The 11,448-nt window shown below is 25.4% G+C and overlaps 1 protein-coding gene across 7 annotated transcripts; it reads right to left on the bottom strand.

Annotated features, from left to right (window-relative positions):
- Window positions 1-858: 858 nt before the first annotated feature.
- Window positions 859-11,448, bottom strand: LOC112596826 (synaptosomal-associated protein 25). 7 transcript variants are annotated; one of them, XM_025342642.1, is made up of 8 exons: window positions 11,165-11,405; window positions 6,652-6,817; window positions 6,519-6,560; window positions 4,733-4,781; window positions 1,984-2,101; window positions 1,776-1,904; window positions 1,295-1,439; window positions 859-1,021 (listed from the first exon to the last, which is right to left on the bottom strand). In XM_025342642.1, exons 2-8 carry the CDS (start codon window positions 6,769-6,771, stop codon window positions 959-961), a joined length of 666 nt encoding a protein of 221 aa, XP_025198427.1. In that variant the 5' UTR covers window positions 6,772-6,817; window positions 11,165-11,405; the 3' UTR covers window positions 859-958. The 7 variants fall into 7 exon arrangements, with proteins under 7 accessions (XP_025198427.1, XP_025198426.1, XP_025198428.1 ...); XM_025342641.1 differs by lacking the exon at window positions 4,733-4,781 and adding an exon at window positions 3,879-3,927 and having other exon boundaries at window positions 929-1,021; window positions 11,165-11,406; XM_025342643.1 differs by lacking the exon at window positions 4,733-4,781 and adding an exon at window positions 3,134-3,182 and having other exon boundaries at window positions 929-1,021; window positions 11,165-11,406.

Here is an 11,448-nt window from a genome sequence, read left to right as displayed (position 1 = left end):
TAATTTTAATAACAATGCACATTAAGCACAATGTGGTAATATTTTGAGCTATGACAAAAGTATAAAACATGTATTGCACTTTTCTAAGGTAATTAATGATAATACGCAAGTGCACTTTCATTATGCAGTCTAATGTAAACAATATTGTACTAGATGTATTATTTCAGTAATTAAATATACAAACATTTTATATAATATAAATATGCGAAAAAAATTTCAATTGTTTTAATAATATATCAATAAAAATTTGGTGTATAATTATGTATTATATTATTATGTAGAGAATAGGCAACAAATATTACTTTTTTTCCACAAATTATAATTAATTTTATATCACGCTATGAATTAATAGTTTGATATTTGCTTCAAGAATTAACAATAATAAATATTAAATTTTTAAATATCATTAATAAAAATATTATTAATGATTTGATTAATTATTTTAATACCTTAAAAATTGAATTGTTTACATACATGATAAGTTTAATGAGAATTACCAAGGTATTTTGGATCTTTCTAAATATTATTGCTGTATTTAATCCTAATAATAGTATTAATATTAATGATAGTTAAACTAAAAAAAAAAAAATTAACAGTAAATGAAATTTAATTGTTGGACCACATAACACAGCTATTTATCTCTGTAACCAAATTTGCTGCCAGCCTTTTATTCTTAAACAATATTAACAATTAATAGTAAAAAAAAGCTAAAATTTATTAAACTAACTAATTTTATATTAATCAATAAGACATAAAAATGTATGTAAAATATTTATAGCTATAATAATATATAACAATAATTCATGATTAATAAATTATATATATTTTTTATAAATACAATTTAAAGAATTATCAAATAAAAAAAAAAATTATATTTCTGATAGCTGTAGCAATAAACTAAAACAAATAGCTGTAGTAGTATAATAGCTGTTGTCCTAGCTATATTTTGTATATCAAATTACTTGAGCAGTTCATGTGCTCGTTGGTTCGCTACTGAAATTCTTGTTTCATTAGATCCAGCCTAAACAATACAAATTGTAAAATAAAATAAAAATATTAACAACCACGAATACTTTTTTTGATTTTATTAATAAATAAATCTTATTTGTTTTGAAAATGTTGAAGAAATTTAAAAATTATATTTTAATAATTTACAAATTATTCTATACAGGTATGCTATGAATATATCAAAAATAAGTGTTCTGTTAACTAGAAAAATTTTAGTTAATTAAATTAAAATAAGTTAAATAAATAATTCCAACAAATTAATCAAAATAAAAAAACCAAAAAATACCTTCATGTTTATTCGTGAAACTTGTCTATTCTGATTCTCCAATTCACTTCCCATATCCAACGCCATATTACGTAAATTTCCAATCATAGTATTAACTTGACCCATATTTTCTTCCATTTCATTTTCTCGAGCATCATTTGTTATTCTATTAATCATAGAAACATGAAATATTTTACATAACATATCCTACAAAATAGCTATAGCCATTAATTGTAAGTAAAAATATAAACAATATCAAAATAAATGGTGTTTATAATTTTATGATTTATTTATTAATATTTAATGAATTAACTCGCAACTAATATAAAAATGTTAAAATTTCTTTCCTTTATTTTTTTTAAATTTTAATTTAAACAGGTATATATTTATGCACAACAAACAAGCTTAGTATAACTGTATGGTTTAGTAGAATTATAATGTTAGTAAGCAAATTATAAAATTAAAATTTTTTAATAATTTTCACTAATAAAAAAGTTCATACTTTGCTATATAACCTCCTTGGGCACCCATTCCATTACGTTCATCCATTACACGCTGTGGTTGGTTGTTGACCACTTTACCATCATCATTACCTCGCCACGTACCTTCATCTTCTTTAAATGAGGCTGACCTTTTAAGAATACATTAGTATGATTAAACAAATAAAATTCAATATACATAAAAATATTAATTGTTATTTTTTAACATACTTGTTACAAGGCAGCACACATATTCCACAACATTTTTCCATACCAGTCAGGTTTTTTTCTGCCTCTTTCATGTCAGCATTAATTTGATCCATACCTTCTTCAATCCTGTCCAATTGTTCTATGGTTTTTGAAATTTTCACACACACATACACACATGCGTAGCGCACACACACACACAAATAAAAAAATATATTAGATACAAATAATAATTTATAATTTGAATAATAGAGTTGTACAAAAGTGTATATATTTATTGTTTTTGTGTGTAGTGATTTCTCCTATAAATGTGATAATTAGACTGAACTAAACGCGCAATTTTTTCATAAACAAAATGTTTAAGAATATTAAGTTTAAATTTAAATTAAAATTTATGAATAAATAATAATCGGCTTTAAAAATAGGATGTTCATATCAAAGAACATTACCGGCAGTATTATATTATTAAATAATTATTATATTGTTTTAATTTTGCATTTAAAACGTTTCCTCAGATTCGCATTTGTATTTAAATAATACATTTTCTTATTTCGTACAAATTATGTTGTTGTTTCGTTAATTTTTGACATCAATAGATTATAATAGTAGCTCAGTGACGTACGTAGATGTTTAATTTTAATAAATTTAATTATATTGATTTTCAATCAAAAAAACATCAATTACCTTCAAATTATTTTTGTTAATTTTATCTAACATACAAATATAATAAAAGTTCTATTTTTAAATTATAATATGATTTGCAAATCATATTTTAGATTTATTAATTTTATATTAATTTTAACAATTTCTAAAATATGCCCATGTCATAGATCTTAATACGCCACTGAAAAATTTAAATTAAAGCTATTAGATATACATTAAATACTCAATAAAATAATGAAGTTTAGTAGTGAAATGTAAATAGCCTTAAATGTTCTATTAGATATTAGCAATCAACTATATTTATTTAATTGTATCATAAATCAAAGTTGTTTATTATTTTATTCCATCGACAATATTCAATTATATTTAAGGATGATAAGAAAATTACAAATATTTTTAGAATAATAAAATCCAACTCGATAGCATTTATCACGTTTCAGATTTTGACCATTAATATTTTTGTTTTTATAATTTGTTTGTTAACTCGGTTTTTTTATTTCATAGCTCTTACCCCCTTGTTCATCCAACATCACAAGAGATTTCATCCCGACTTCATGGCTCTACACAAAAAAAAAACAACAACAACAATAATCACCGACAACAAAGCCTTTGTCGTAATGATCAAAATAGTGTGTCGATGTATATTTTATATTTAATGTCTTCTATCTAAAATATATATAAATATAAAAAATATGTATAAATATTAAATGTATTTTAAACTTCTACAGGGATTTATATCTATCTATTATTTTTATAATGTTATGTCTAAGACGATTGAATTAAAATGATATACAATATGAATTATGTAATTTAAGTATAACAGGACAAATAATAATCAACATTCAACAATTAAGGTTTTATAAACAAACAAAAAAAATTATGCCGAATTCATACAACAACAACAAGTCAACAATAACAACAACACAACAACTTAATTACTACTATAATATGCTATGCAAAACGAGGAAAAACGTCAAATATTTAAATCTTAAGGAATGAAATATACAATGGTTAAATAATGAAAATGGTTGTTTGTAGTTTAAATTTCTACAAACAGTTACATACATATCTTAGATTTATTATATGATTTACAAAACCCCAAATAATATTTTTATTTTTCAAATTACATAATATGCTATCATAATATTATTTGCTTTAAGATATATTCTATAAATTAGAACATCACAATACAGGGAGTTTATGCAGTATAAAATTAAAAGCAATTTAATAAAATAACCTTAGGCAACATGTCTTACCGCCTTGTATGTGCAAATTTTCTATGGTTTTTGTGCCAACATCTACACTCTACAAATAAAATATAAAAATCAAAAATGAGTGCTAAGTACACAATATGGAATAAAATAAAAAAAATGTAGTAGTGTATAGAAGCAAAATAATAAAAAAATAAAAAAATGTTAGTATAGCAAAAATAAATGACCATTTTAAATATTTATTACTATATAAAATTATTAATTACCAAACAAAAATATTTTTTTAGTATCTATTAAACCTTAAATAATTTTGTATCTAAAACAAATCAAGCTTGTAAGACATAATTATAAAAGGTAACTTTATTAAGTAAATATACATTGTACTGAACTATACAAAAAAAATCACTGATTAGACCCTTGCCTTATAACAGATTTAAAGCCCATGAATGCAATTTTTTTCCTTTCATATTTTGGTGTTAATACTTATTAGTGTTTGTGTAGTGATGTTGTGATCAATGAGATATATATAAATGAAAAATTATAAATATATTAGCTATGTAATTTTATTAATATCTGTGAATCTGTGATTTTAGTGCTTAGTGAAACACGGACGGTGGATAGACAAAAATTACCACCGCCGGTAATGCTCATTATTATTTATCATTATAAAGTTTATTTTTAATAACTTAAAAATAAAATCAATTTGACACACAATGTGAGTAGCGCGCGTGCACTTTGTAGTGAACCATTATGATATTTATATGTGTACACTGTATATTTGGGTGTATAGGTGTTTATGTATGTATATATGTATGTGAGTATATGATATTGTATCCTTTAAAAGTAGACAAGATTCCGTAGTTACGGCAACGGCAGCAGCAACAAGAACATCAACTCACCTCCCTGGTCATCGAGTGCAACTAATGTCCTTATTCCAGCCTCCTTGCTCTATGATTGTAGTATTTGAAAGTAGAAGAGTGGTAGTAGTGATGGTGGTGGTAGGTGGTGGTGATCGTGTGGTGTGCGTGTGACAGAAAAAAAACCAATAATAATAACATTATATGAGAGATAGTGTAACCTATTTATTTTTGTATAAATCAATTCTGGTGTGTATTATTTTTAAAAATGTTTAAAATTTTAAAAGTTTATTCATATACTTTGTATTTGCTTGTGTATAGTTAAGTTTTTATTAGTTTATTTCTGTTAATAATGTGTGTAAATTGGTTCTTACAGTAAATATATGTATTCATACTTGCTAATTAATAGTTTTAAAAACTAAATAGTCCGATGTGAAAAATTAATACTTATTTTTCTTATAAATATACATAAAACAGTCTATAATGAACATTATAACTTCGATAAATATTTATGATAATATTTTTTATGTGTTAAATTATATTAGGAACAAAATATTAAATTTTTAAGTAGGTACACACTAAAATGATTTTTTTTTATAAGTTTTAAGCATACATTTATTTTGATTTATTTATCTTTGTAACAATGTTTATTATATGCCATTGAATAAAGTATCTAAATGAATGATTTTATATTAAACATATATATATACAGGTGTTAGCCAAGTATCAATAACTCAGATTGTCGACATATAGTACTAGTATAATAATCACTTATTAGTCATGTCAAGTGTTGTACAATTAACAATTGTAGTTAAAGAGAAGCCACTTATTAAAAGCTGCTATATTTTGGTAATCTTTTAGTACCCGTTGTATAGATCTTTAACCATACACTGAAGGTATTTTAAATTGTATTTCAACCAAAAAACACTTGTTACATATTATTTTTCAAAATAATAAATTAGTCAGTGTAAAAACCAATAAAAAATTAAAATTAAATTAATAAATATACTTGAATGTAACATGAAATTATTTAAATAGTTTAATGATCAATTCATTAAGAGTTTACACAAATGTTTTTATATTTTTTAAATATAAAATTTCTTCTGTGGACTCCTGAGTTATTGAAACTCTGTATTATACTTGTTAAGAAATATAATATATGTTTGTTTCAATAAACCGTTGAAATATATTATTTTACATTTTTTATATTAGTATGTATTTGTATGAGTTGGCATTTTGTTAACTTGTATTTTAATGAATATTATTGTTTTCTAAACAAATAATTCACATGTGTTTGAAAATTGAAGAATTTTATCAATTTTAAATTTGAGAATGTAACAAGCAAATAATGCACAAGACAAACACACACCGACATGCAGCAGCAGCAGCAGTAAGCAGCACCAGTAGCTTTATTATTATACAAAAATATAATATATGTTATATTTTACACTCACACCTATAAATATAATTTTATTTATGATTGTGTTAATATCGGATTTAATGAAAGAAAATATACGAGAACAATATTTATTATATTATCCTCGTAATTTAGTTAACATGTTATTTATAAGGTATTAAAATATTTTATTGCAGTACTATAAAATTCAAAAATAGTAAATATTTTTTGTCAACAATATTTTTGTCTTAGAAAATTAAGCATTATAATTCAATATAAATATTTACACTTCTGAATTTTTTAGGTTTCCACAAATAAGAATTAAAAGTAAAAATAATGATTATTGCACAATATATATTTTAAATAGTTAGCAAGTTAAAATAAAGGTTCGTTAAATATATTATACTAAATAATTTTTAAATAGTATCTTACCTCTTCACACAGAGCTAGCATTCTTCTGGTACTTTCAAGTGACTAAATTTAAATGGTAAAAAAAAAAATTATGTAAGTATATTTATAATGTTAATAGACTTAGAAGTTAGAAATAAAGGAAAACTTAACTCACTTCATCTGTTACTTCACCAGCTTTCATTTGTAGTTCTTGAAGTTCAGTTTTTGGTACAGTTGGTTGTGGTGCTCCACCATCTGGTGACATCGCTGCATTTGATTTTGTTGGTGCAGGCATGGTTGAATTTTTTTTGAGATGATTCTTTTTTAGTTTTACTTCAGTTCTATAAAAATATTATACATATAGTCATGCTACTTTCAATTTTAAATAAAGTTAATTGTTTCTTAATAAATAAAATGCAAAAAGAATATATTGCATTAAATATTTATATAATTTTCTTAACTATTAATAATTGGATACATTGTGATTTTTTTAATAAAATATATTGATAAATTTATAAATGTCACCATTTAAATATTTTAATTACTATCATTAAATTTCTATTTGGTAAATAAACACTGAAATAATTATTAGGTAATTAATGTCAATACATCAACAATGGAAATATCATCGAATGAACTCGGTCATTATCCTGTGTTCTGACTCAGTCACTCGGCACAGTTATATAACACAAAGATAGCTATCGCAATATCGCTGATACCACTATTGGATATTGAATGATAACAATATAACCGATTAATGAATATCAGTAAATTTGTATATAGGTAAGTAACAAAGACTTTAATATTCCAGTTTACACGGTTTATATTGTGTTCGTTATAAATTGTAAATATTATAGTAAAAATGGAGAAAATATTGAGATATTAAATTTACACAATTCTATAATTTATATGATTTAAAATAATAATTTATAGTTATCAATTATCATATAATTAATATACTACGTATGTATTTAATAACTTTATTTAAAAACCATGCAAGAATACTCGAGTGAAATAAAATAGATCTTAGTCTCAATTAAAATATACGTATGTAGTATAAAGATTGATTACGGAAAAGAACCACGATAAATACCTTCGAATAAAGAATTTAATTAAAGTAAATTAATACATAAATAATTTTAAGTATTAAATATTTCTACTGACAAACGGAACAAAAATTTGTTTTTATGTTTTGAGAATATGAATAAAACATATGAATTCTAAGGTTGATTTACAAAATCGTACTACACAAATATTTATTTGGTAAAAAATCTGTGCTGAATTGTTGTATCTGTTTGTCCCCTCCCGAAAAATTACATTTGTTCTGGTCATACAGTATTATGATAGTTGAAGGTTAACACTTGCATACCTACATCATTTAACTTAGTGCGTCAAAAAATATTTCGTTGTTCTATCAGTTATAATTTATGAATAACACTCATTTCGAAATAAACAATTTTTTTCGGCTGTTTTTATAATCGATAGTCATATTAAAATAATCGTGATTCTGATGGGCACAATACATATTAATATATGATGCATCCATATCGATTTTCGTAATAATATTATATACTATAAAACATAGGAACAGCTATATTATTATCAACAAAGCAAACGTTATTTGAAATTTTTAAATGACAATATTATGCTTTTATATTTAATTTAATAGGTAATTTTATAGTTCGAAAAGTTAACTACTCAAGCAAATTAATATATATAGATAAGTACGATAAAGATATATTGATGTGTTTGGTTTTAAATAAATTATTTTATAAATACCTACCTCTGTAATTCAAGTAGTTTACTATCGAGAACTCGTATTTAAATAGAAGAAGAGGAGGAGAAGAATAAATAAAATGGCAAAAATATTGGTCCACTTTAAAACAAAAAATCTTAGACTCAAGCTTTTGTTATATTAAAACCACGTCACAATTATTTAAGGGCAAGAAAATGTTTTAATAGCAGGATCGATTCCGATCTTTTTACAGTGGCTTAGTCCCTTGATACAGCCATTTTAAATGGCTGGTGTGCGATATATATACCAAGCGTCGGAGCGGCAGGGGCGTCATACAACCTTGACCCATAAACGCCGCCGCACCCTTCTATGTTTGTAAGTACCTATGTTGCACGTTATTGTTGCATTACGTTGTCTGGATAATGAAAACGGAAAATGTAAACGAAAACAAACCGAGAGAAGTTTACGATGAATATAGACGCCTACTCCAATAATGAGTAATTGATGCAACTTTATCTCCATAGTTTCCGGATAAGTATTATTCTATAGTATATTTCTATACTATAGAATATTCACGCAGTTATACACATAATAAAAATAATATGAATATCATGCAATTTGACGAATTAAGTTAACTGATAAAGAAATTGGAGAAAAATATTTAGATAAAGTTTTATTAATATTGGCCCCGGTGAAACCACAAAAAATATTATTCTAAATTCTCAAACATTTTTAAATTATAATAAAAAAAATATGTGTAACTAAATATTAAATACTATATTTATAACTAAATAAAAATGTAAAATTATAATTAAAAATTGCATTATTTACCATCTACGATATTTGTAATTGTCATTATTATGATTTATACATATGACAACATAATCAGCTGCAGTAAAATGAAAACTAAAAAAAGATATTTACAAATACCTAACTAATTTGGTCCATTTGTTTATAAACATGAATTCATTATTCAATATCAAGATAATAAAAATACGCACTAAGTGACATCAGCATTAGTTTTTATTAATATTTAAATATCATTTTAATCCATATTAATAACTAAGCAGACAATATAAAACAGTAGGTATATTATTAATTTATTTTATAATTTTAAAATCTAATATCCACACTAAATAAATCGCAAACGAATGTTTTAACTCAATAGCTATATGGGCGCTGGTTATAAACTGAATAAATTATGAGAATTTGTTAAAAAAACCGATGTACTAAGCATATATTTTTAACGTGTCCAGTAACCTATAACATTGTCAATACATCCGATAATAACAACATTTTCATTGCAAAATCTTTAACTAAAAAAAAAAAAAAAAACTAATATGAATATTTATTCAAGGTATAATAAGTACTTATATATTGGGAGTGTGATAGTATGATATTCCAAAATTAAAAGAATCTGAAGACGAGAAGAAAATGATAGAGATAATGATGAAGTTTTTTATATTCTATTATACACCTACGACAGGAATATAATTTATTTGGTCGGAGACGCTAATGTGAAACGCTAGTTAATAATCATTAAATCTGCTGTTAATGATATTTTTACAAGATAAACGACATACGTATTATACGTGATATGAATATAAATATCTAAAAATGTCAAACGTAATAACGATATGTAATCACTAATCAATATTATACTTTCTCATTACCTAGTTATTACCTACCTATCTATTTTGTATTAGGTATTTAATAATATTATAATATTCAATATATATGTATTGCATAAAAGAATTCATCACAGTTTACGCAATGCGTACCTATTTATCTAGTAGTTTTTTTTAAACGCTATGGCGGCACATATCAAAAAAATAATTTGTTCGGTAAATAGAGCACGTTCCGCCTGCTGTGCCATCGAGTTAATTTACCACAGAACGGGAATAGGACAAAAGAAATAATAATTATACGAAATTTCTATCTACGGATCGCTGCCTACGCGCACCAGATGTATAAAATTAATAATAATAATATTATCGCTCATAAGTTTGATGATACGTACATACAGGGTATATTAGGAGTATTTAACAATAATTTATGAGCAAATATGAAACTACTGCTGTAACGAGTCATTACTAATGAATAATGATTAATAAAAATTATAAAAACATACACCCTATGTACACGATACACGTGTATACTAAATAAACAATTTAAAACCATCGTTGTCGTATAGGTATCTATATATATATATATATATTATAGACTCGATATAATTAACGATCAGTACAATTAGGTATAATTGACAAATGCGTAGGTATATTATATGATATTATAATATATTGTGGTATATACGACGAATAATACAACAATATAAGAAACAAGAGAACGTAGAAAAAAACGTAAATCGAAAAGCAGAACACCTAAAGCCCTAAAAAATAAAAAAAAAAAATATATATATATATATATCGTAAATCGTTATTATGTTTACGATCCGTCCTCGAGCGCACGGATAGATGTTACGCTGACGTAGTAATATTTTGATTCTTATTAACTAATAACTATCATTATGACAACATTCTATCGCGGATTGTATTTACGCACGGCGGTGCACCTTCACTGAAACCTGTTCAAGATTTTCGACAGTATTATGTAGTACAACATATTAAGTACCTATCAAGTAATAAGTATTAAAACACGAGTATACGGCGTGTACTAAAGATAGGTAGGTCAGGTATAGGTGTAAAAGGCTTTCAACAATTATTCAAATAAATGCTGAAATCGGGACGTTTGATTTAGGCGGGACGCAAATTGAATCTATACATATATATAATACCTATGTATAAATCGTAATATATAATATTATGTCGATACGCGCGGTGCACCACGACGTGTTAAATACTGGCTACCACAAGAGTGGACTAGATTTTCGGCCGAAATCAATTATTTAAGATCTAGGTACGGAGCGTAGGTCTACACAAAATGCATTACCTACGACGAGGTTATCTGCCGATCCGCTGCGACACCACCGCTGCTGCCGAGTCGAGTAGAATGACTAGTATAGTAGTACGAGAGAGTACGACAGAGATACTTAAACGACGTACGGACCGCCGAAACGATTGAGTGTATTCGTGTGCGAGAGATGTAAAACGTTTCCGTCCGGCGCCCGTCTGAGATCAGCAAAACACCACCTCGGTCGGTCGTCGCCCAATCGTACTGGCTGGTGGCTGGTGCCTCCCGCGCTAAGCTCATAAATCACGGGCGACCGTCTGGCGCGTG

The sequence above is a fragment of the Melanaphis sacchari genome, unplaced genomic scaffold, assembly GCF_002803265.2.
Source record: "Melanaphis sacchari strain LSU unplaced genomic scaffold, SCAv2.0 Contig34_pilon_pilon, whole genome shotgun sequence".
Classification (NCBI taxonomy): domain Eukaryota; kingdom Metazoa; phylum Arthropoda; class Insecta; order Hemiptera; family Aphididae; genus Melanaphis; species Melanaphis sacchari.
This window is presented reverse-complemented; position numbering and strand designations above follow the sequence as displayed.

Excerpts from the sequence above, each read along its gene's own strand:
- LOC112596826 (XM_025342644.1), bottom strand. The coding sequence starts at position 7,105 with ATGATATTTCCATTGTTGAT. Across the intron at positions 6,561-6,651 it reads CTGGTGAAGTAACAGATGAA|TCACTTGAAAGTACCAGAAG; the intron begins GTGAGTTAAGTT and ends ATTTAAATTTAG. Across the intron at positions 1,022-1,294 it reads TTTCACGAATAAACATGAAG|GCTGGATCTAATGAAACAAG; the intron begins GTATTTTTTGGT and ends TGTATTGTTTAG.